At 42.2% G+C, this 26,602-nt stretch overlaps 3 protein-coding genes across 5 annotated transcripts in view; all 3 read right to left on the minus strand.

The window, feature by feature from the left end:
- LOC311004503 (exosomal polycystin-1-interacting protein-like) overlaps positions 1-26,602 on the minus strand; it is a 101,612-nt gene that overhangs the window by 42,924 nt on the left and 32,086 nt on the right. The window lies entirely within an intron of this gene.
- Positions 1,335-11,355, minus strand: LOC311004499 (interferon alpha/beta receptor 2-like). Its single transcript, XM_083996579.1, has 7 exons — positions 11,266-11,355; positions 10,299-10,431; positions 8,175-8,350; positions 7,014-7,174; positions 3,333-3,495; positions 1,695-1,795; positions 1,335-1,602 (listed from the first exon to the last, which is right to left on the minus strand). The coding sequence occupies exons 1-7, from the start codon at positions 11,300-11,302 to the stop codon at positions 1,543-1,545; spliced, it is 831 nt and encodes a 276-aa protein (XP_083852705.1). The 5' UTR covers positions 11,303-11,355; the 3' UTR covers positions 1,335-1,542.
- Positions 11,551-26,544, minus strand: crfb2 (cytokine receptor family member b2). 2 transcript variants are annotated; one of them, XM_083996566.1, is made up of 8 exons: positions 26,455-26,544; positions 25,923-26,041; positions 24,128-24,257; positions 23,682-23,860; positions 21,974-22,122; positions 21,006-21,162; positions 18,144-18,259; positions 11,551-14,036 (listed from the first exon to the last, which is right to left on the minus strand). In XM_083996566.1, exons 2-8 carry the CDS (start codon positions 25,978-25,980, stop codon positions 13,296-13,298), a joined length of 1,530 nt encoding a protein of 509 aa, XP_083852692.1. In that variant the 5' UTR covers positions 25,981-26,041; positions 26,455-26,544; the 3' UTR covers positions 11,551-13,295. The 2 variants fall into 2 exon arrangements, with proteins under 2 accessions (XP_083852692.1, XP_083852691.1); XM_083996565.1 differs by having other exon boundaries at positions 26,308-26,532.

Genomic DNA, 26,602 nt, shown 5'->3' on the forward strand with positions numbered 1-26,602 from the left:
GTATCAACAGTAGCCATGATCTGCTCAGCTGTCAGAGGTGGACTCCTCACTTCTTTAGTGAGGACACATGGCCGGGGTAAGTTGAGCCACTTTTCATATTCACGATCACTAGCCTACATCAAGACAATTACAGTTTTGTTGCTAACTAACATATCTGCATATATTTCAGGATGTTGTGCATCCTGACAAACAGAATGAGTTTAAACACAACTGTTTTGACAGCATGTCCAAAAAGTGGTCTTGTGGCTCAACTTACCTAGTGTATGGGGCAAGCTGAGCATAGCAGCGGGGTAGGCTGAGTCCCCCCTCTCCTTCCCTTCCATCCATCCCCCCCTCCCTCCCCCTTTACTCCATACTCCACCTGTCCTCCAGGTTACAGGTCAACACCAGCTCACTCAGCATCTTGGGAAGAATAACTCATCTTTCTCTGTGAAAGAAAAGCTTGGCCTCACCATAAACACATGTAGCCTACTTACTGTAGTCATAAACATACAACCTTGATTTAATAATTACTGTATAAACACAAATACCTATTCAAGTGTACAGGGCAGGTGGCTCAACTTCCCCCTGGCCAAACGGCTCAGCCATATTGACCTTATTCCTGAAGCTAAAATGGTTCACTTCCATGCATGGTTTATTACCTCATGTTGTAGCTCATAGATACCACAACTCATGTATAAAACAAATTGATCTATTTTGGTCTAAACACAATTCTCATGAAACTTATGATCGACTAAGTTCATTTTCAAGAGTGAAAAATGTTTTTTGGACATACATGTTAAACCACTTTACCCATGTGGTTCTTACCTTCACAGACTCCATGAAATGATGCTTTGCTCCTAAATATTTGGTCACATGCTGATTTTTTCTTATGGTTTCCTAGCAACAAGGGGTGGCTCAACTTGCCCCTATGCTCAACTTACCCCACTCTCCCTTTAAGTGCAACAATGCTAATCCTATCACATGTAGGCTACATGGACATTCTTACATGAGGTAGTGATACAGTTCATTTATATCTATAGTTTGTTTCACTTCCTGTTCCTCCTCATATGATCCATTTACTCTTTTAACAACATCATTTCATTTCACCCCCAGTGACTCTGAAGTTCTTCTTCTGGTGTGGCAAAAGTTATTATTACATTATTATGTATTTTATTTTTGTGTGTGTATATATAACATGGAGTTGTACTGGACAAGTCACAAAAAGAGACACACAGCAGTTCCACCTTGTTACAACATGATCTATTTTACAGTATAGCACAGCAGTTTCAGTATCAGTAACAGTTTCATTAGAAAAATCAAGAGAAGATGGTAACATTATGAATTTGTGAAAGCAGAAGTTAAATGTGAAAAACATCTTGTATGTACCATTATGGTGATACTGAGCCATAAAGTCTACCCTTAACTTCCTCTAAGGCCCCATCAGGTCTGGCTAAACCAGCTCTACTGGTCTCAGACCTCAGTCCTGTCCAATCTGTATGTTCAATCTGGGTTGTTTTTCATCCATCCACAGTCGTCACAGTTGTTCTCTCCCTCTCTCCGTCAGGATGCTGGAGTCTGGCCGTGAGCCAAAAGCCAGTTGGTTGAGTCTTTGTGCTGCAGCTGTGTATGATCGGAGATAAGACACATAATGACAACACTCAGGTGTGCACGCTACTGTTCAGATTCCGGCACATCCGAGTCAGATCAGTTACCAGAGTTCTGGACGAGGTCAGTCGACCACCATGAAGCAGCAGTCCAATGAGGAGGAGCCCCAGCACAGAGGAAGCCCCCAGCAGGCTCACCACCACATACACTGTAGAGCAAGGGAGGAGAGACACAGAGCTGGAATAAACACTGCTAATTATTACCATGTGGCTAAGTGGTTTACTTCAACTGCCCTCAGACAGGAACCGTTACATTCAAATCAACTTCCTCTTTCAGCTTTTTTACCACAGAAAACAGTGGAGAGGAACAGGAGCCTGTTCCAGGATCAGTGTCAACAAGTCCTCCGTCATAATGACATACGGAGCTGTTGCTGCCTGATCCACTGACAGATCCTGATCCTGATCCTGATCCTGATTGTCCAAGGAAATACACAGAACTTCTCTGAGCCTCAGATTAATTTAAAGATGAACACACTGAGTGTCAGTCAGTCAGTCGTTGACATAATAAATATACTTTTGATCTGACTGTACAACTTTCACTTACTAAGTCATACCTTTAAAGCAGAAGTAAGCGGAATGTTTGTGTTAATATAAGTCTTAAATAGTTCTATCTTCCGACAGCAATCACTTACATAGTGTTTGGTCTGAAACACGGGTCTGTCAGTCACTCTGCTCTGCTGTAAGCCGAGGAGAAAACGTTCCTTGTATCCTACAACCTTTATCCAATGAGGAGAGAGAACGGCATAAAGGGGCGGTCCTCTCTGTGTGTGCAGCCAAGGGATGCGCGTGAATGTGGTGACGTAGGGACGAGGGCGGGGACTGCTAACTCCATCGGCTGACAGGAAGTTAACCAAAACCACCGGATCGCTTACTTCTGCTTTAAGCCTTGGGTCAAACCATGAAGTCATGAAAAATAATTAAAGCAGAAGTAAGCGATCCGGTCGTTTTGGCTAATGCTGCGTTCCAGGCAGGCTTTTGAAACCGTAAGTTACAGCTTCAAGTCACGACTTACGACTTTGTAGCGTTCCAGGCAACCCGTAACTCGTGTTTTTCCGACCTGTTTTACCTGTGAAAGTCACTATAACGGCCACTGGTGTTTTTCCGAGCCATGAACTCGTACCAGATCGAACTGGTACGACTTCACATGTCGGAAAAACACGAGTTACGGGTTGCCTTGAACGCACCGTAACTTCTTGTCAGCCGATGGAGTTAGCAGCCCCCGCCCTCGTCATGGATCTATTGGTCCTCGTCCCTACGTCACCACATTCACGGCGTCCCTTGGCTGCACACACAGAGAGGACCGCCCCTTTATGCCGTTCTCTCTCCTCATTGGATAAAACTTGTAGGATACAAGAAAAGTTTTCTCCTCGGCTCAGAGCAGAGCAGAGTGACTGAGAGACCCGTGTTTCGGTCCAAACACTCCATGTAAGTGATTCCCGTCGGAAGATATAACTATATAAGACTTATATTAACACAAAAATATCGCTTACTTCTGCTTTAACACTAAATTAAGCTTTAAATCAAAAGATTAATAATTCAGATGTGATTCTTAAAAAGAAACACCGGTCAGCCATAACACTAAAGCAGTAGCCTATATTTTGACTTAAGTAATGGAGCTGTGTACTCTGTCCACCTGAGTGTATGGACACTTTACTTCACTGTGTGTATACAGAGTAACGTAGCTACCTGAGCTTGTGGACGGAGGAGGACTGGTGAAGGCACAGTAAGGTCCACCAGAGACAGTGTTGGAGTTGAAGAGTGTTTCCACGGTGACGGTCACACAGTACTCTACACCTGGTTGGAGGTACGTGATCACGTTCTCCTCTCTGTACGGCAGATTCAGTCTGAACTGGAACACAACAAGCCAGGAGACAGGAGACAGGAGTGAGACAAGAAAGGACACAAGCTCATCCATGGAACAGGGTGGAGTGAGAATGAATCCTGGTTTTCAGACCTGACTCTGAGACCTGAGACCACACAGTTCAGTCCTGGTTTCTTCAGACCAGAGACTCTGGTCTCTCTCAGTCTCAGAGTCCTTGAGCTGCTTCTTTACAAACAGTCAGTGAGGAGCTGCTTCATCTGGACTCTGGACATGAAGACCAGATCAGCTGAGAGCTGCAGAGATGGTCGTCCTTCTGGAAGTGTCTCCATACATCACACAACAGCTTCTGAACCCTTCTCAGGTCTTATAGATGGACACAGTGGATCCATAACCACACCCACATTTTGATGCATTATCCATCCCCCTAATCTTTACTCTAGTCCAGATGAACACACTATTTGTATTGAACTCTCCCTCTTTCTTGTGGTTGCACTATGCACCAGGCCAAATTCCCACTACCTGCTGATGAAAAGGTATTATGACAGTGATTTTGATGTGAGCAGTATTTTAATATTGTATGTAAATGTCTTAATGTATAAACACTGTTCAGGTTATAATATGTGTAGGAGCCACGTTGAGCTCTAACTCATTCTAGTTTACTTGTTATTAGTATGTGGGTGTGATAGAGCTCATGTGTCACTATATGGCCATAGGTGTGTATAGCCCCATCTAGAGGACACCTGACAGACATATTCTGCCAACAACAACTGTCAGCAGTCAGGAAACTGAAATCACTTCATGTCGCCCCCCACCGACTGTCTCCTTTAAAAACCAGCAGCCGCAGCATATGGAGCGGAATGGAAAACAGCTGTTTGAGCATGTTGCCATACCTGTGAATTAACTATGAACTATACCAGAGACTCTTTAGTTTAACTTTCTGTAATCCAGTCATCTGCAACACCGACTGGATCATCTTCTAGTGTCAAGACTTGTATCCAACTCAGCCGCCATTGGTGGACAATCAGTCAACTAAAGGCCTGAAACTGCTACAATATAATTTTCTACATTAAAATGCCTAGAAACAGGGTGTAGCTCAATGGGTTGAGCAGGCGCCCCATATACAGAGGCTATAGTCCTCGCAGCAGCTGGCCCTGGTTCGATTCCCCTGGTGTGCCCTTTGCTGCATGTCATTCCCCCTCTCTCTGCCTCCCCATCTCTATACCCACACAGAAAAAACCTATTAGGTTTTAATATACTGTATGTGACATACATAAAAATGGCTGTTTTCATATATACGCATATATGCTAATATATATGGTGCATATATGCACAGATAAACTGCATATAGGTTTCTTATATGCGCATATATCCTCATGAGGATATGTAGGATATACATATATGCAGCATATATCCACCATATGTATATTAGCAAGCATATATGCGTATATATGAAAACAGCCATTTTTATGTATGTCACATATATTCAAACCTATATTAAAACCTATAGGTTTTTTCCGTGAGGGTAGTGCTGTCAATTAATGACAAAAAGCCCCCAAAACACTTTCAAAAATGTCTAAACAACTCAGCCTATGTTCTATATGTAGTCGAGTTGTGATCTTCTATTTTCCCAAATGTTTCCATCAGTTCTCAAACTCAAAGGAATGTGTGACGTCAGCTCCCAGAGCTGGAGTAAATCACTGACTTTATTCAGTGTTTCTAGTGCTTTGAGTTCTGATCAGCCTGATGTGGAGAGGAGCCTCTGTGGATACTTCAGCTGCTGCTAAAAACCTGCTGAACGCCTAATTAATACGTTTTCAGAGAAACAGTCAGAAGAAAGGTGAGCAGAAAGCCCAGCTGAGCTCCCAGCTGCGCCCTGACCTGAGGTCTGTGGCTGTCAACCTGCTTCAGTCAGTGTTTTCTGACGTCAGCCACAGTTGTTTTCTTATTTCTTGGTTTTCCACAGAAACTGTTTTTGTTGCTGCAGTAACATGTCTCACTTCCTGTGCCACGGCGCTGAACGACAAAGAGCTGCCACACACCAGGAAACACACACACACACACACACACACACACACACACACACACACACACACACACACACACACACACACACACACACACACACACACACACACACACACACTACAAATGACTCCTAGGTGACGCGTCTAAGTGATTTACTAAGGAAGCTGCTCTGCCTAGAGTGACAGCAGATGATGTGTTGATGAATTCTTTGACTTCTTCAGTGTTTCCTTGAACACAGGAACACAAACTGAGGGTGAAACCACACATCCTGAAAACCATCAGAGAGAAAGCAGCCTGTAAGCTTGAACAGATGTGTAAAATAGAGGAAGAAGAGCTGAGTTTTGATTTCTCAGTATCTCACATGAAGTCTGCCTCAGGAAGTGACATGCTTATTCTATTTTATTTTGTTGAAATAGAGGTTCCTGACACAGTCAAAAAGCCTTGATGCAATAAACACATTTATGTGGTACTTTTATGCATTAAAAACCTAAAAAACGGACTGCTGTGTGTTTTCACCAGCTCCAATTTAGCTCTTAAATGCTCTATGTAACACTTGTCTACAGTAGCTTTAACCAGTGTGTGACTTGTTAGTGTGGGCTAGTAGTTTCCCATATGTTCAGGTTCGACTAGGGAGGAAATTAATTACGCTGAGGGATAATAAAGGATGACTCCAGAGACGAGGGGTATGCAAAAAGGTACCATATTAAAGGCCACATGGCATGAAAAATGTGATTTTGGTTATTTTTTTGTGCTTGGGGAGGTCTCTGGGCCACGTATATACTGCCCCATGCATCAAACTGGTCATAAACGGAGAAACACACACCGCCCATTTGTAGGAACATTCTCTTTAAGACGAGTAGATAGCACTTCCTCCTTTCTGTGATGTCGCACACAAGGTAACTCCGCCCACCGTGACCAGTTGTTTTTTTTCAATTCTTATGAATGCAGCTTAGGTTTCAGTTACTTGCCTGTGATTGGCCCGACCACATGCCACTCAAAAACAGTGAGCCAATCAGAGGAGAGGTTCTCATTCTCTCTTCTGATTGGCCAAATGACCTGTGCCTGCTAGAGCTCCAGAAAGAGGCAACAGAAAGGGGCAGTAGAAACGATATTAAGCAGATCACAGGTACTCAAAACCAATGCTATATCTTGTTAGGGATATCAGCAGGTAAATAAACCCAGAGAAAAGTGCACAGCATGGGGCCTTTAAAGAATAAGTAGAAAAAATAAAATAAAAAACAAAACAAAACAACCACAAAACAAAACCCCAACCAACTTAAGCTTTGGCCATGAAAAACAACGGAAATAAACTATACTCTTGCAAGAAAGAAAATTGAGAAAAGAAAAAGAAAATGACTTAATTACCAGTCCCAACAATCAACAGCTGATGCAGAGATAAATCATGTTACTTAGTGCACTTTTCATCCTTAGTTCATCACTTCATAAGTTAGTGTGGTGTTTACCAGCTGCAGAAAATGAATGGGAGTTGTCATCTTTGCTGCTGTCAGTCCGACACATACCTGTGAGCCGTCCCTGCTCCGCTGCACGTGCAGCACCACTCCTCTGTAGAGACTCTGCAGCTGGAGGCTCTGCTGGGCCGTCGCTGTCACCGGCAACCTGAGCTGCAGGTTCAGACAGTTCCCACAGCCAGACACGGAGACATCAGGAGGTCCCAGCACAGCTGCAGGGACAGAGTAACTGACATTCAGTCAACTGTCATGAAATCAAACAACAGTGAAGTGAGGCTGGCCACCACTGGTGAGATGGTGAGGGAAATGTGCGTAACTCTTAAAGGTCCCATGAAAAACTTTTCTGGTCTCTACATACATAAACTGATCCTCCCTGAGCCTACCAACTCCTAGAATGAGGAAAGCAGATGATTCCTGCATCCACTCTGCAGCCCACCCACTGGTAAAACGGTGCTAAAACAGGCTGTTCAGACTCAGCTCCTGTGGTGATGTCACGACGGGAGTGAGGCCGGCCCCTCAGTGCGATAAAACGCCTACCACGTCTATTTCTATGGCTGCAGTGCACAGCAAGAAACTCCTGAGCTAAATTGATGAAATAACAACCAATTTTAAGTCATAAAGTGGTAATAATCTTTGCCGTGTACAGTAACCATGTTACTTAAAGCAGAAGTAAGTGATCCGGTTGTTTTGGCTAACTTCTTGTCAGCCGATGGAGTTAGCAGTCCCCGCCCTCGTCATGGATCTATTGGTCCTCGTCCCTACGTCACCACATTCACGCGCATCCCTTGGCTGCACACACAGTCCTTCATGCCATTCTCTCTCCTCATTGGATAAAGGTTGTAGGATACAAGGAAGTATACAAGAAGTTTTCTCCTCGGCTTACAGCAGAGCAGAATGACTGACAGACCCGTGTTTCAGACCAAACACTCTATATAAGTGATTGCTGTCGGAAGATAGAACTATTTAAGACTTATATTAACACAAATATTCTGCTTACTTCTGCTTTAAAGGTGCAGGCACAGAAGCAGCTTGTTCTCAGTAGAACTCATATGAGCGACTTTTAGACAGCCGACATTCAGGACCACGGATCAGTTTGGGGCAATACATTTCTAATACAGTTTAGTTGGACGTCTGACAGCTGAGTGAAATTGAGTAAAAAGAGTATAATATGGGACCTTTAAACAGTGTGTTTCAGTGTGTGTGGTGTCTCACAGTCTGACAGAGGCTGGAACCACTGGGACACGGTCCAGTTGGATGTCTGGCCGGCTGTGAAGGCCCGGACCCGGACTTGGTACTGAGAGTACAGGTTCTCAAATTCTGTGGTTAGGTTGCACATCTGTCCCACCACCAGCTGCAAACAACCCCACACTGATTTCCACGACGACTTCCTGCAAAGTGAAGACAAGACAGAAACAAAAAGTAGAGCAAAGACAAAGCTGACCATCATCCTGGACTGACACCGTTCAGTTGGTCTGTAGTTCACTGCCTCTCTCTGAGGAGGAACGCTAATAACATCCACATTTACTGCTTCATTATCAGATCATGGGTTGATTGTAAAACCTATGACCTTCCCATCCTCAAATTGCAGTGCAAATTACCATTTGTATTATTTTATTACTAACTGGTAAAATGAAACTCAGGCAAAGCCTGTTTAAGTTATGAATGGAGGAACTTGTTCCCATGATGGTCGACATTAACATTTAAAATACAAGCAAGGAAGATGGATGAACTTTGTGTTGGAAGTCTTTATATTTATTTCTTTAATTTACTATATTTAGGGTCCGGGGAGCTAAGCTGCCAAGCTTTTTGATTTATCAAAAATTGAGCCTACAGTGCATGAAAACGTTTGACTGTAAACACTACTGTAAACACATATCATCCAATTCCTGCTAAATACATTTCCAATCTTCCTGAAAAAAATTGAGAATATTTTGGAGTCATGGTTGATGAAATTTGGCAAATATCAGAATTTTATCTCAAAAACTGAATTTTTGAGAAAAATTTTAATTCTGCTCTCATGGGAACAACTGGAGTCGATCTAAGAGCGGTATTTTTAAACATCAGATGTCATGCTGTCAAGATGCAATTTATGTATTATCAGATTTTTGTTTAGATATTAGAATTTGTGACATTTTGACCATTTTTTAAATCTGCCTTGACCACAGCTGCCCAGACAGTGACTCCCTGAGTCTATTTGAGAAGACACACACCATGTCCCACTTCCAGATAAGTAGCTCAGTGGTAACCCTCAGGTGCCCCTTCAGCCTTTTTCAATTTTTACCCCTTGACAAAATTTTCAACTTGTAGTAAGAGACATTTAGACATCAGTTACTCCAAAAAATTTTGTGATACATATAAGGCTGGATCTTGACCTATCATAAAAATCACTTTTGACATGGGTTACAAAATGTTTTAACCCCTTCCTGGCCTGTTGTTGTTGCAGCAACAACACATGAGTTCTCTATTTTCATTTATTTTTAGAAAAAAAAATTTAATTTTTTTTTTATTCTTTATTCCAGTCTGTATTATATTCTGAAGGTTTTTTTTCTGAGTGGATTGTTGATATATCATTCATACAACATTTTATTCATACGCATATGGCGAAATATGATTTTTTGTACGGTATTGACAGTATTTTCTCATTTACAGAGTGATAAAAAGAGATATCCAAAATTCCTTCGGGGAAAACTTTAGACACAAATATGTCAACAAAATAAAAAAAGAATTTTGAAAATAGCTTTATCCATTTCAGTTCTGTAAATGTAAATGTAAATGTAAATAAATCAGTGCATATTTCATTAGATATTGCCTCATTTACATATTTAAACATAACATTTCAGAAAACTTGTAATACAAAAAATGTTTGTCTAAATGTGAGTAATAAAATTGGAATGTTACATGGTGATACCTGTTAGTTAAATTTTCTTTTCAAAAATACATACCTACATGGTACAAAGTGAACATTACAAGGTCAATTGACCTGTCTTCTTATTCTCCTGTTTGTTGCTCAGAATTTGCCTAAATTTGCCAAAAAATAGCCCGGACCCGACCCATTGCTGCGCAGCAGCTATAATTACAATTTTGCAATTCATTTATCCGTTTGAGGGCTACCTCCTTGTGTCCAAGAGATTTTATTATGTTGTATGGTTGATTTTAAAATGTTCATCATTCTATACTCGATAACTTATGACAGGGCGAGTGTGAAAATATGTTTTTAGAAATATTTACAAATTTACAGTAATAGAAATCAAAAATGTGCTTATTATTTTAAGAAGCAATGTACACAAAGTCTTAAAGTCACAAGCAGCTGTCCACATGTGTCGGGTCAGTGGATACCTCTGGCGGATGATCTGGACGGTGAAGTGGGCGTCGGGGGGCGTCCCGGGACCGGGCAGGAAGCTGAGTGTGTGCTCCAAGTTGAAGGAAGAGATGGAGACCATGGAGGGAGCTGGGAGGGAAGCAGCAACCACTGCAGAGGATGAAGGAGTGGTGAGGGAGACCATCTAACAGGAAATCTACTCCACTTCTTTACTATCCTTATGACCTGTTGTTCAATACTTTTACTGTAACACTTATTCAAAACTCTTCACACAGTTACCACAACATCTGTGTGAGCTATACAATACAATTAACACATTTTTTTCTTTTGACACTAAATACGTATATTTAACACATTTAAAATTTGTTGTAACTTCGTTTATAATTAATTTAAGTGTTCATTCTGAGATAGGTTGTTCACTTTTTGTAGTGTTTGGAAAAAAAGATAGACAAAATTCCTGCATTTACTAAACCCAATAAAAGTAAAATGTAGAGAAGTTCAGAGGAAACTACAGCACAAAAGTCAATTTATGATCAATACAATCATCTGTCTATTGCAAACCAGTAGATCTGACACATGTAAAGTGATTGAGTTTGTGTTGTTCCATCAGTAGTCAGTGTTTTTATGACACTGTGCTGTGACTGACTACATGTTTGTGTTGAAGACAACATTGTGTCAGTGTTTTGGTAGATGAGTTGTGTTAGTGTGGTATTGCATTCTGGAATGTGTGTCTGTGTTAGTTGCACTGCGATTTGGATGAAATTAATATAACACAGATAACACAGATAACACAAAAAGCATGAAATTAACAGTTTTAGGTGTGATGTGCGATTAACAGTTCTGAAAAAGTGTTTAAAGTATTGGCAAACGGGTCGTAGTGATCGTAAAATAAATTGTAAAATAAACGTAAAATAACATCAATAGAGAAAAAAATACACATCTATACACAGATCAAGTTCACCCTCTTACTGTCTCCCTCCTTACCCAGGTGCATTTGCAGAAGAAGCATCCACAGCTCCATGGTTGCTCCAGAGACGGTGTTATGGCTCGCAGATCAACATTTTACAGAAGATGGCGAGAGTCTGAGCACATACACACACACACACACACACACACAACATATGTGTGGGGGCTGGGAAACTGACACTGGCTGTAACCTTGCACATGGCTATAAGTTTCTATTTCCCTTGAAGTCCCTCCCTGTGTGTGCACTGAGATGAGTGACTGACGGTGACAGACTGCTGGAAATCACTCACTTTATCTTTCACTTTTATTTATCGTTAATATCATGACAAACATGTCTGTGGTGTATGAAATGAGCTTCAACAGTTCACACATGGAATATCTCCTTACAGACACAAGATTCAATCTAACTGTAAAAGACTGGGCATTGACTAACCTAGAATACACGGATACTGTGGTTATCAGTGGTTTTTTTTACAGTCAGTATAAAAATACAAAAATTGTCACCATAATTCTGTTTATATTGTTGCTGCATAGTGAAACTTAACACATGTCATAAATAAATGCATTAAGGACTTAACAATGGTGAAATACTGTATCAGATAAGTGCACTGGTCACATGACTACACACTGGCAATAACAAGTTGGCAAATGAAGAAATGAATGATCATCAACACGTCCATGAATCACAAGCTGTACAAATAATAAACAAGTGACAAAAATAAATCAAAGTATCAAAAATGGCTGATTTTCTTCTGAGTGATTACCCAATGACTGAAGCAGCAAGTGTTTGAGCTCGATGCAAACATCAGAACACAGACCACTGTGTTTTCAGTGCACGTTGAAGAAGAATGTTTGAAGATAACACATCATTTAAAGGGATAGTTCAACATTTTGGCAGAGTTGTTTTAGAGGGAAATTCATGCAATGGACAGTTTTTCGGCAAACAGTCTCTGTATTTACCTCGAAAACAACTCTGTCTGGTAACGTTCTGTTATTATCTCATAGCGTGGTGTGTTGTTGGATTGTGTATTTGATGAGTTTGATGAGGGAAACCAAGAAATCCCATGAGCCTCCGTAGCGTAGCTCTGAGCAGCTCACGGCTCTGCTCCGCCGTTCTAAAAACAGCTTGCACCGACAGTTAGAGGTAACGAACCTACTGCTATGACTATAGCGATTATGGCAATGGGCCAAAATGTTGAACTATCCCTTTAAGACACAGAAACATTAGTTTTTCCTTCACTCTTCTTTTTGCTGGAACTGACACTAGAGCCTTTATGTCCTGAGTTACCTTGACAACATCAGATAAACCAGCTGCAAAGCTTACAGCGGAACAGCGGCAAAACTAAAACCGCACAATTAAACCATGGAAGCCTCCCAGGGCCGTAGGACACACCAGTACTGCTTTTGGCCGAATGCATATAAAATCCAAAGCTATGAAATAAAGTGTTCCCTTGTCAGGTGGAAACATATCCAGACATGTGGGGCATCAGTCTGCTGCTCTGGAGCTGCAGTGAAGCTCCACCACAGGAGGAACCAGTCTCAGTGTCTCTGCGTTCAGAGGTTTACCAGCATTTCATGTCAGATTCAACAGAAGTGTGTGTCTCTCTGAATCAAAGTGGATCATGATGGGAAACTCACAAACACAGTCTACTGCTGTAGACTCTGTAGCCTGCAAGCTGCCAGGGCAAAAAAACAAACAAAAAAACACATGACAAATGTTGGTAAAGGAGAAAAAAAAGAGCAAATAGGTCTCTCCACCAGGGGGCTCATGAGTCTGGCAGTATAGTATCTGTGTCAGTTTCACCTGTTCTGGATGTTGATGTTTAACCACTTGTCAGATATTATTATTGATAAGATCAGTCTGAGTGTTTTGATAAGTCAATATATCCAGTTATATGAGACATGAGTCAGCAGCTCTCTGCTGTTTATGGAGTCACTTTACACTGAGTCACAACTGTCACACACACACATGAGGAATGGAACAAAATGAAATCAGTAATACATGATGAAGAACAGTGGAGCTGGTTCAGGGAACAGGTGTCACAGCATCATCGCAATAACTTCTTCAGGGTGTCAGTACATGGTCGGCCCATATACCCTGACTCATCCTCGTCCTCCTCCTCCTCCTCCTCATCCTCATCCTCATCCTCGTCCTCCTCCTCATCTTTATCAGCAGAGGTAGTTTCCATGGCAAAGTCTGTGTGATTCCAGGTTTGTGAGGGTTGAACTATGGCGATGCCGACGACCTCTGAGACTGAAGGACGACCTGTCTCTGCCACACCAACATGCTCCTCCTCCTCCTCCTCTTTCTCTTTCTCATGGCTGCCAAAGGTTAATGTGAGGAGGTTGACGTCCAGGCTGTCCACACCCTCCGCCTCCTCTCTGGATGTTTGGACTGTCCCTGCAGTCACACTGTGTGTGTCTGTGTGTGTGTCCGGTGTGTGGTCCAGCCCAGCACCGGGCCCGGTCTCCGTTGGAACAGGGACTTCAGACTGAAGTGAACTCAAGAGGTCTGATGTGGTGTCAGACGTTGGCGATAGACAATTAGATAAAGATGATGAAGATAAAGAGGAGGAGGACAGGAGGCCAGAGAGAGCCCCCGTCTTATAAGCTGGTCTGCTGTCCCCGGTGCTCTCTGTCCCTCCCTCCTCCTCGCTGTCCTCCGATGAGGACCGGCTGTTCTTCCTCTCACCTGCAGAGGGCAGCGTGGCTTTAACATCCAGGAGAGAGGACAAAGGTGTTGTGCTGTGAGCCATGACCAGGAGACCGTTTGCATGATGGACGGAGGTCTGAGACACAAAGAGACAGAGAAGACAACTGAGAGCCAAGGACATATGAATCATGGCGCGTTCTTCCATTATGAAATAAACAGACAAAACAGACCAAAACTCTGTTGATTCACTGGGGTTGTCATTATTTCAACCAAATATGGAAGTGTATTCATTAAAAGCTCTGGAACAGATTCACTGTTTTGGTCAATAAATGACCACAAACCTGAGGATTGTTCTGTTGGACCAGAGAACAGACAACACCAAACATACTCATACTTTTTAAAGCTCAACTTTTTGCTGACATTTGTGTAAAAGTTTTTCAATCAGACAACTCTGGAATGAGAAGAAATCATTTATTGAGTGTAAGCATAGCAAGCTGAAGCACAGCATGGACAGCGTATCCTTGAGCGTGGCTGCAGCAGGTTTGGCATCAGGCTCTGACTCATACTCGTTCCCTGAATGATCTGCTTTGCCAGATATTACAGGGAATGAAGCCGACCCCCCACAGGGAATCAAGAGACGGAGCCCACAGGTGGATGCTGGGGAGGAGGTGGTTTGCAAAACCTCATGGGCAGCAGCAGCAGCAGCAGCAGAGTAGCAGCAGCAGCATAGCCAGGGATGAGCAGGTAAACCGGCCCTATTTGGGCGAGGGGAGCATGTGACTGATCAGCTGGTCAGAATGGGCGCGGCTTGAGTCGTCTGCCTGAACCAAGGGGGCAGTTGTCGGTCTGAGAAGTGAAGCTCACTTCCGCGTTCAAAAAACTGCAATCCCCTCGGCTGTCGCTGGGGGCTGGCTCCAGAAGGGAGCAACTCCAATTGAGCCCCTGTTAAAATAGCCGATTTTACAGCTTAAAAAAACATATTTACAGCCTGGTACATTTAATTTTTTTGGTCTCAACCGATAGTTTCTACCCCCGCACACACTCTGAGGGGGGTGAATTTTTTTAACACTCTACCGTTTTACCGTTTTAAAGTTTTGGCCAATTAGGGCGCGGGAACGTTGAGTGACAGGTCCGGGGACCGCTGCTTCGAGGCCAGTGGGCGGGTTCTCGGCCGGCCAACGGCCGCACCTCTCCAAATATGGCAAGTAGAATCCAACATGGCGCGGTTCTAACCCCCGTAGTAGCGGCACAAAACAGACTCCTCCAAACCAATGGGTGACGTCACGGGTGCTACGTCCATTCTTTTTACAGTCTATGGCCTGAACTAGCTTCGCATTAGCTTCGCATCATAAATTCAACAAACATTGTAGTCCAACAATAATAAAGTGCACCTGCAGCCTCCAGTAGTGTCATCAAAACTCAAAACACGTACTAACTTTAACTCCAACACCTGTGCTTCTTCATATCCATTTATATCCATTTTTACTGTATTTGTACTTTCATTTGATCTTTCACTGTGTATTGTAAGGTTCTTAAAGGGATAGTTCACCCAAAATTATTATTTTTTTTTAAAGTGTGCCAATAAATGAAATGTGTTATTGTTATTTTTGCCATTGTTGGATTTCTTCTTTTATTAGTTGATTTTTAAATTCCTTTGAATGATCTTACGCAGTACTTATATACACTTGATAATGCATTATATACTGTTAATGTTGTTGGCAGTGCTGTTCTGTCTATGTATGTATTACAGTATGTTTTTAGCACTTTAGCACTTCATGCCTAAGACACATTTTCCTGATGGGAAAATGATGGAAAAATATAATGTGTTATTACACCGCTGTTTATTTAACTCTGTTAACCATAAGTCCTGTTTTGCAGATAAGTTGTGTGAGAGGCTTTGTCCAGTTTTAAGAAGGGCCTTGGGATAGTGGAGGTATGCCACCTGCTTTGATACAACAAAGTTTTGAAAACATCTTCCTTGCAATGTAAGAGATAACGTGGCTGTTGCTAGGCAAGGTGACACGTCTTATGCACTGTGTTTAAATACTGAGAAACTTCTTTGTTCGGGGAGCTTCTCTCCCACAACATGGTTGGTGTGAGATCCTGTGAACTGCTGAGTAAAGAGAGACTGACTTCATGATCCTCGCTGTGAGAGTGGTGACTAGATAGATAGATAGATAGATAGATAGATAGATAGATAGATAGATAGATAGATAGATAGATAGATAGATAGATAGATAGATAGATAGATAGATAGATAGATAGATAGATAGATAGATAGATAGATAGATAGATAGATAGATAGATAGATAGATAGATAGATAGTGTGTGCTTAGTTGTTCTTTTCCATGAACTGTCAAGAACGTCTCCATCTGTGGAAATATCACTGAATCATATTACAGAAATTACACAACTGAACTGCTGTAAGCGAGACTGTTCTTCAGAAAACAGAGTGAGGGTAAACCACCAGCAGCCTCATGTCCGCTCCAAACCTGACACCCCATCTGTAGGCCACACACACACACACCAGTCCTCTATGAGGGGAACTCCCCCCCTCCCCCCACTCCTCTACATCTCGCTGCCACTGAGTGACTTGAAGCCGTTAATAAAGGAACATGAAACTCCAGCATATATCACAGAAAAGCCACTCGCCTGAGACCAACACCACGAATGTAAAAGGTTAATAGCAACCAACGCCTACACTCAGAACAGACTCCTCATAACTGCAGGAAATCAAGCAGGTTCCACAAGCTGATCAACATTTAGTGATCAGTTCCTCATCCTAAAACAGCTGATTGAATATGATCAGTTCATGAACCATCCTCATTACACAGAAAAATTACACCGCTGTCTTTATTTCTCCCTTTCTCCTTTCCCCCCTTTTTTTCTTCCTTTCCTTGTTTTGCTCCTTATCACAATTTATCTCAGTCTATTTACTTGCTTACTGGGTTGCTGTGTCATGTCTTTCCTGTCTTGTGCTATGTCACGTCTTTAATGTTTGTCACTGGTATCGCACAATAAAAAAATTAAAAAAAATACACCGAAGCCCCCTGTATCTGTGTATTTACACTCAACACCTGCTTTTCATTAGATCAGTCATCAGCCAATCATGTGGCAGCTGCAGATCTAGGTGAAGAGGCTGAGTTAATGTTTGAACAGGAGAAGACTCCTCTCACATTGATTTATCCAGTGGTGGACAATAAGACAAATATTTTTACTTTTACTCGAGTTAATTTCTAGGAAGGCTGAAAAGTACTCGTTACTTTCAGATCTGCTCTTTTTTTTTTTTTTCTAAAATCCTATTGGACACAAGCTGTGTTTGTCAAAGAAGGAAACCTATCACAGTGCACGCTCTCCACTGGGATCTACGTAAAAGCGGAAATACGTCATCCCTCCCCATAAGGATACCGCCAGTAGCCACGCTCTCGACTGCGTTTGTCAACTCAAATTTTGTTAATAAACAACTGTATTACTTTACATTACTGCAAAGAGTTAATTCTCAGAAACAAGAGTTAAAAGGTCCTTAAATTCATTTAGAAAAAATTATAGTGATTCATTGATGTGAAAAATAAGAAATTTACTCTTACTCTTACTTTTACTTAAAGTAAATTTAAAAGCATGTACTTTTGGATACTTAAGTACCTTTAAAAGCAAGTACTTTTTTACTCTTACTCGAGTAACATGTCGACTGAGCTACTTTTACTTTTAACAGAGTAAATTTTGACCAGTAGTATTTGTACTCTTACTCAAGTACTGGGGTCGAGTACTGTGTCCATCTCTGGATTTATCTGATAAAGACCCAGCTATATTTATTACAGAATACATGTCATTTGTTTGATACTGTAGCTGCATCCCCAAAGGGAAATTAATTTAGGGGATTCATATTTCTTTAAATATAATCAGGATTTATATTTAAAAAAAAGGCTTTAAATTGAGGGGGAGAGAAGGAGCCAGGATGAGAGAAAGAGGAGGGAGAGTGAGAGCAGGAGGAAGCAGGTGACAGAGGTTACAGGCTTGTAAACACGTTTTCATGAAGGTCTGGTCCTAACAGCAGCCCTGCTCAACATGTTCAGAAATGCAACTGTGACTCTACTGATTATCAAAGGCCTGAAACTTCTGACTAATGTATCATATTCTTTAAAATGAATGAATTAAAATAATTAAAAAGGAGCAGCCATAAAAGCCACCCACTGGCACCTTGTGCACTTCACTACCAACACATTGAAATGTAAGTGTTCCTTACCAGGACCAGTGGCAGTGGTCTCTCCCCCAAACAGCAGAAACCAGTGACGACCATCAGGCCAAAGACTGCAAGACCCATCAGCACCAACAGGCAGAGCACGGCAGAGATCAATGGGTCTGGAATGGGTCAATACAATACACATGCATGGAGTAAACATAGAGTAATACAGAAACAATCATTTCAAAAAGTACATGTACATTCAGAATGCATGAAGTCCATGATGATATGTTTGAAGTGATTAAAGGGAATCAAGGCGGAGACAGAAGATTATTCCATTTGAATGCTGCAAAATACTCAAAGGCAGTTTTTCCTACCTCAGTCCTAACAGTTGGGATATTAAAGGGGACCTATTATGCTCCTTTTTGCACCAACTAAAATAGTTCCTGGGTGTCTTAAAGACATGTCTGTGACGTGCTTCGGTCAAAATACCCCAAAGATCAAACATCACAGCATTCTCAAAAACAGGGCTCTGCAAAACGGTCTGTTTCAGTGGCCCCTCCCTTTAAATGCAAATGAACCACTCCCTCAGCATTGCGTTACCATGACGATGTCTACTACTAGTACCTATACTGATTTGGCCAAAATGTAGTATGCAAACAAAAGCTAAATCTGCAGTAGGCAAAGTGCCAGATCTCCAGTATGTATCTGACCAGTCTACATTGTGTAATGAAATGTGCCCATGACCTAGTCTCACCCTAACCAAAGATGGTAGTCTTTGCCATGTAGGCTACTGTAACCATGTAACATGTAATATAAAAATGCAAAAATAAATATATAAAATAAATTAAAAATATATGCAGAATGGTCAGTTCATTGTAAAACAGTTATTTATTGATGTAAATGTGGTGATTTGTGCACATAGACTACAGAGCTCCGCAGCACTGCACCTCCTCTCCTCCTCCTTCTCACAGCTTCACTTTTCATTCAAACTGATTCAACTGCCACAAGATTTCATCAATAAGACCAACATTCTGGTAAATAGACTAACCACACGGCGGTAAACGTCTAAAAAACCTGCGGGCATGTTTATTAGCGAGGGTTTTCTCTACCGCGATGAGCACGGGCGTCTGCCCGGCCAAGGAGGCCTGCAGACGGGCTCTGCCTGTGTGAGGAGCCGCGGCAGCGCCGGAGCTCCGGTGCTGCGGCGGTCCAGCGTTACGTCGGTCCGGCGAACAACGTCGCCCCGGCGGTACGTCGCTCCTCACACAGGTACAGCTTCACTTACATGAAACGTCCTACATAAAACTCAGTAAAGTGACGCTACAGCGCTAAAACAGGCAGGGAAGAAGCAGGAAGTGCTCTCCTCCGCTCTCCGCTGTGACACCAGGCACAACAGAGCAGCATGGGAGGAGGCGGGGCCGGCTGGAGCAGAGACCTCGCCATGACCATGTAGGGGAGTCCGGCACGCCATGACGTAGACGCGAGCTCATGTCAAAAAAAACTCAGCGCAACCGAGTGTAACAGGTGTGCAGAGAAATCCCAATTATCTAGCAGGGTTTACCTCCAAATGCATTAACCTCAGGATATGACACTTCCACGGCCTCTAAAACCATTATCCAACATTTTAAACACATATAAAAGTCTGAAAAGCTGGAAAAGCATAATAGGTCCCCTTTAAGAGCCAAGGAATTATGAACACGAGTGAAATAATTAAATAAGCAACAGATAGTTTGTGAAGGAAGGTCTTATATACTGTATAAACAGTAAACAGTGTTGCTCTCTTCTCAGAGCCAACAAAGTCCAGCCGACATTTTAGTACAGTTGGCAGTGATGGGTCATAAATCATCACCAGTAATAAATCTAACTGCAGTGTGATAAACTGTGTCAAGTGGTTTCACTTTAAAGGGAGAGGCAGGCATGGAAATGACATCTGCATAGCCCGGTACCGGTAGCTTGTACTATCTGCTTCTTACAGTAATGTGGAAGGAAAGATTTATTTCTGCAGAAGAATGCTAATAAAGGTTTCAGCTTCTTTAAAAGTTCTGCTACATGTGTTTTAAAGACAACTTTTCATCAATCTAAATGCCTGGAAATGTGTAACAGGAAACCCTTTCTATAGGAATCCAATCAAACGCAGTTATAACGCTTATTTAAATAAACAGAACGTTTTTTTTTTGTGAAAATCATATATTGTGATTTGCCTGCCAAATATAAGATTGGCAAGAGTGCTTTGCATTACACTGAAATCAGACTGTAGGTTTTGCAGAGCTAGATCAAGTGAGGGAGCAATCGAGTAGATGACTGAATCGCCCTCGTAAAGATGAATTCAACTGTTTTTTTTATACCAACATTATAAACATTAATATATATAAAACAGTGGTCCTAAAACAGACCCTTGTGGCACCCCTTTACAGACATTTAAAACATTTAAGTAGTTGCACAGCTTGAGTTCTGCCAGATAAATAATTCTCATTCCATTTACCGGACTTGTTATCAAGCCCAATTGTTGTTCACCTGAGTGTTAAACACCTGTGCCTACTGCAGCCTAAAGCTTTTCCATGGCAGACAAAAGCTTAATAAACAATTTTATAACATACAGTAGAGTTACTATGTTATAATCCTCTAGGATAAAACACTGACTGAACTTTGAAACATCTTGGGGAAATCTAGGAAATATCTACATAGATGACTCAACGTGCAGCTCAACCACAAGGCAGAGAGTGCTATTTGTGTGGGATGAAAACAAGTGGCTTCCTGGCACAAGCTGATGCTGAGGAGCAACTGTGACCTTAAAGTTAAGACCTGAAACTGTCTCAGACATAGTTCATCCTTCCCCCTCTGCCACAGTGTCATGGCAACTAGAGCCAGCAGCTTTTTATGAGCTGGGTAACTGACAAAACCTTTGTGTATGCGCGTGTGTACCTGCATTAAAGATGCCGGTGGTGAATACACACACAGGTTGGCTGTAGTTGGACTCCTTGGACTCCAGATTGTCTAAGAGACAGACTGAAACACAGTACTTTCTGCCGGGGGCCAAGTCCGTTATATTCCATTTCCATTCTTTCGGAGACCTGATGAACTGCACACGCACACAGACAAAGAGAGAGAGAGCACAGACCAACATGTTACTCAGAGGAAACAACACAACAAGTACAGTATTAGTCCAACTGATTAAATCACAGGAAGACTCTATTATTGTTCTATATTGAGAGGCCATGTGACTGAATGAACCTCAACACCTGAGAGTGTTTTCTGGATGGAAGCAGTTGTGATTGATCTATTTTCATAGGTTTAGGTTTAGGTTTATTTATTTAGCACACATTTCTATTCGATGGTGCAAGGAGGGAACAAAGCTGATTGGCTTGTACATAAGTTCCACCCCTGTCACTAATTACAACAAAACAAATTTCTATGGCTAACAAATAAACATAGAGGAAAAAAAGGAGATAAAGTGCATACATAATCAATGTTATATGAGCAAAAATGAGGAGATAGAGAACAAAGTGATCAGTAACAAATAGAGACTAGCTTGAAATCATCAAAAAGAGAGTGTAAGGATGTGGGATATGGAGTGAGCAGGAAATTCCAGGAAAGTTCAGATGTATTTCTTTAGCTTTTTTAAAGAGTGAATAGGAAGATCTGGATCTTAATGAAGGAGGTAGTCCATTCCAAAACATAGGACCTCTATAGGACATATTCAACTGTTGGGGTGATGAGCGGGTAAAGGGTAAATATAGAGTGAGATTATTACTGTGTCTAGTACGTGAGAATCTACATTATAAGTGAAGGTAAAGACATTTCGTAAATGTGGCTACAGCAACTGTAAAAAAAAAACTGCCATGCCAACTTGAACTTTCCAGCCACGACGCCACAAACTGCACACACTGTACCTGGACTCTGTCTGCACTGTCGCTCGTCACCTTCAGTTTGTAATCAAGCGTGTCATAGGCCTGTCTGAGGGGTTCCATGGGGGGCTGAAGCTCCACACAGAGGCCTCCGCCACAGGGAGTCACTGTGAGCCGGGGCAGGTCCAGGTGAGCTGGAGGACACACACACACACACACACAGATACAGTGACGGGTCTGTCATGTTGTCAGTATTGAAACAAAGGGGCAAAGATCAGATCAGATCAGCATGAACATGATGAGTAATAGTTATCAATACATTATCTTAAGACACTGTGATTATGGCACCCAATTGCCACAGTTACTGTTTGTAAAGTAGCAAACAATGACCATAATGACAATAATGCAATAATCTGGACTATTACAATAACTGCTCCTTTGCACTATATTCAATACATATCATTGATTATATTTATTTACTATTATAATAATTGCTCTTTTTGCACATTTCTGATTTTAATACTTATATATATATATATATACACACACACACACACACACTGTATATATATTATATTTAGTACATTTGATAGGTTGAGCTCATTCTAAGATACAGTACGAGAAAGCTAACATTTGTATGCGGTTGTGATTAGACTTCGGTAAACATATTTATGAAAGCAATATTTTGCTAATAAAAAGCCAAATAAGATGTATACTGTCCCTTTAAAGGTGTACAGAAAAGAAAATTTAATTTGAGCCCACTTTGGGTCATAAAATTAATGTGATAACTCATCTTTCAGACGTTGTAGGCCAAACTTTGTGCAAAATTCTATTTTTGAGTAAATCCGGGATGAAAGTGTGTATTTTTTTTTTCGCATTGGATAATGCAGGCGCACGGATTATACGTCAGCCTGTACACGATTCACCAGCCACTGATATTGGATCCGTCATCCGTCATTCAACGTCTGAGACACGCACACACACACGGAGCTCGGGCTCGCCCCAAGCTTTGAATATCCCGCCCGCTCGATAACGACCAATCAAATTCGTTTTCCTCACTCGGGTAAACTCGTGTTGCAGCTCGTGACAACTCGGCGCGACAAACAGGACAAACGGCCATTTCTGTACACCTTTAAAGCTGCTGAGGATGTAGAGTATGAAGGTGATTAACATTTATACCCAAATACCTCCATGCTGCTCGTCTGTAATGTCCCTCTTGTATTGAAGCCCCGACATGAGAAATTGTTCAGAAAAAAATTAAATAAGTCGATATTTTAAGCTTGTTTGTAGTGGAAGCTCCCAGTGTCTCGGTTCACTGCTCTTCCTGTGTCAGTACAAATCTCTCGTGATTTGCACTGACCGGCGGAACAATTTCTCATGTCGGGGCTTCAATACAAGAGGGACATTACAGCATGGAGGTATTTGGATGTTTTTTGGTGTGTCCTTTTGGACAAAGAAAGTTGGTATCCATTGACAACCATTATATGGACAAATACTGCTGTGCGGACCCCCCCCTAACTCAGAGAAGGAATGGAGGACTCTCTCTTCTCACAGCTCTTAGTTGACATGAGGGTGAGTAGATAATGAGTAAAATTTGAATTTTGGGTGAACTATCCCTTTAAAGAGACCAGCTCCACCTCATGTTGAGCCAGAACAACAGCCTGGGTAGGAGGAGAGAAACCAGACTGTTTGGAGGAGAAGGATCAAGTCAAGACACTTTGACTTGACGTCACCATGTTTCAGTTCCACTCACTGTCTTTGATGGGTTTAAATCTTAATGGGTGGTCCAGTGGTTGTGAAGCCTGTCGTCCCAGCCACGCTGTCACCTGGACTAGGTAGTCTTGTCTCAGGTCAGGGAAGGAGCCTGTGAGATTGCAAACCAGTGGGTGACGGACACGCTGGCATCCAGACACCGACACCCAGGATCTTCCACTGCAGGACCAGAGAGGAGGGAAACCAGCAGAATGAGAACAAGCAACACACACACACACACACACACACACACACACACACACACACACACACACACACACACACACACACACACACACACACACACACACACACACACACACACACACACACACACACACACACACACACACACACACACACACACACACACACACACACACACACACACACACATTTTCTGCTATGGATGAAGTGAGCAGAAGTAAGCGAAAGAGATAAAGCCACCTTTCTGTGTTGATGGTAACATTGTAGTGGACTCCAGCGGGGGTCTCTGGTCCAGGTCGCCATTCCAACATGTGACGGAGGTTGATGGAGTGCAGGGTGAGGTTAACAGGCTGGGGTGGTTGACTTATTGCTGGAGTAAAGACACACAGTTCAGATCATACACCAGTCAATCAGAATAAAATCCCCCCTGATAAATCCTTACACACCAACACAATAACATGACAAACACAGCGCTCAGAGCATGGAGCTCCAGACAGCAAATAAATAGTTCATCCTTGGACTTCTGTGAGCTTTCAAACATGTTCCAACTTCCTATGTTTATGTGTGTGTTTCAAAAGAAATGTGAGCAACTGTAATAGACTTCAAACAAAATGATTCCAACTTTATGGGTAACAGGTGCTATTTCTACAGTATGTGTGCTTTTTACATATTTCATATCTCATACATATATTTTACACGACATGTCTTTTTATTCAATTATTTCTGGAAGCAGACACAATATCACATTTCACTGGTGCATTGTACTATGTTTCCTCTGAACCTACTGCTTTTGTCTTGCTCTTGCTGCAACACCTCGAGCACTCTGACCTGGTTTGTGTTGGTTTCATCACTTCATTAGAAAAAAAGTGTGAACACTTTTGAGTAGATGTGTTTATGCAATGAGCCTGCTCTGTGCTTGTACAACCTGTGTCTCAGTGGGTAAACTCTGTTTAGAGTTTTATAAAACGGTGATATGAGACCTGCAACTTGTGTCTGACTGTTGAAAATCATTTATAGTTTTGTCCAAAGAGTGACTGAATCCATGAACTGGTTCAGGCCAGTGGCCACTGAAGGTTTGGTTCGTATAATGGAATCTAGTGTTTGGACATTACAGTAAAAGCAAAACTGTACTGACTCATTTGACTTGTTAATAACAGAGAGATGGGCTTTGTAATCCAGATATAGATGGATGCCAATGAGCTTTCATGTTCATTGGCATATATATACACCAATCAGGTTGCGTAGGTCACAACACCTTTTGACCTCTCAAGACATGGACTTGTTTTATTTGTTTTATTTGTTAGGATCCCCATTAGCTGCGCTCTAGAACGCCGCTAGTCTTCCTGGGGACTTGAGCTGCGCACTGTGTATCTGGTACCAAGAAAACAGCAGCAGATCCTTGCAGTCCTGTGTAGGTGTGGCCTCCATGGATGTGACTCATTTGAACCACTGTCCAACTGTGTGGTCACTCTGCAGAGAGCACTGTGCTGCTAATGGATCAGTGTGGATGTTATTATCTTCACTGTAACAAGCAGTCTAATGGTGAACACTGAACAGTATTAACAGAGAAGCTGTAATCTGAACAGGACCGTGGAGCTGCAACTGAAGAAGAAACCTGCAGCGTGTGTCAGGGATGGAGGAGCAAACTATCACTGAACGGTACATAGCAACAGATCCTGGGTCAGTGTAGCCTACAGTCCAGTCAGAGAGGTCACATAAGGGCATTGGAGCCACAAAGCTTAGTGATTTCAATAAATAAGCTCATCAATGAGCTCTTACAGCTTTAATGCAAAAACACATTAGCTGTATAGCCCATCATCTCACACACGGACCAGAAATCGCTTTCAAAGTAAATGTTAGTACAGTTAGTGAATATTTGACAATAACAGTCACTGTGAAAATAACTTGGCTGTAACGTTGACCTAGTGTCAAACACTGTTGACCCTGAAGCTCATCATCCTGCATGCAGCAGCAGCACACATGTTGTCACTCTGGTGAAGGTGCTATCTGAATTTGCTGCTGTATTTGTACTCACCTGACAGCACCTGAGGCAGCCATGTGAGCGTCCAGAAGAGAGTAGTCTTGACAACCATCACTGACGTAGTGCCACTTCGCCTCCCCGGGCTCTTTCACTTTCCATACTAGACCGATGTGCTGTGAGAACCGGGTTAAATCACGTCTTTATGTTACTTATTCGCAGTGTTAGCGTCATGTCAGTGTCAAACATTACACGTCAGTTGCTTCCTGTTGAGTTCTTGCTACTGAGGCAACTTCAGTTACACTTCATCAAACTACACAGTATGTCATGACTCTGACCACTCAACGGACTTCATTTAGCTGTGTATCTGTCGGCCCAGCAACATGTTCTCATTACCATTAACTGCATTAGGAAACACTCAAAAAACAAACAAGCGGTTTACCCAGAGTCAGGCAGCGCTGTGTAACGTTAACGTTAACTCCACCGGAAACGCTAACGTTAACGTTAGCTAACTTAGCTAACGGAGCAGCATTTCCTCTGTCAGGATGAAGCAGCAGTTCCCAGAACAAGTGTGGACTTGTTCACTCACGGTTCTGATTCAGTTGGAAGCAGGAGCGGCTCACCTGCCTGCTAGCAACGAGGAGGAAGGCTGTCATACTGTCATACTGTCAGCAGCACACCGCTCACCGCCGTACGCTGGTAACCATGTTGGTAACCCCCTCCTGCTGCCTTCAAAG

Source organism: Trachurus trachurus (genome assembly GCF_905171665.1).
Source record: "Trachurus trachurus genome assembly, chromosome: 21".
Classification (NCBI taxonomy): domain Eukaryota; kingdom Metazoa; phylum Chordata; class Actinopteri; order Carangiformes; family Carangidae; genus Trachurus; species Trachurus trachurus.

Excerpts from the sequence above, each read along its gene's own strand:
- LOC311004499 (XM_083996579.1), bottom strand. The coding sequence starts at position 11,302 with ATGGAGCTGTGGATGCTTCTTCTGCAAATGCACCTGG. Across the intron at positions 10,432-11,265 it reads TCTTCTGCAAATGCACCTGG|TGGTTGCTGCTTCCCTCCCA; the intron begins GTAAGGAGGGAG and ends CATCCTCTGCAG. Across the intron at positions 8,351-10,298 it reads GTCCAGATCATCCGCCAGAG|GAAGTCGTCGTGGAAATCAG; the intron begins GTATCCACTGAC and ends TTCACTTTGCAG.
- crfb2 (XM_083996566.1), bottom strand. The coding sequence starts at position 25,980 with ATGGTTGTCAAGACTACTCTCTTCTGGACGCTCACATGGCTGCCTCAG. Across the intron at positions 23,861-24,127 it reads GTTACCATCAACACAGAAAG|TGGAAGATCCTGGGTGTCGG; the intron begins GTGGCTTTATCT and ends CTGGTCCTGCAG. Across the intron at positions 22,123-23,681 it reads ATTTAAACCCATCAAAGACA|CTCACCTGGACCTGCCCCGG; the intron begins GTGAGTGGAACT and ends TGTGTCCTCCAG.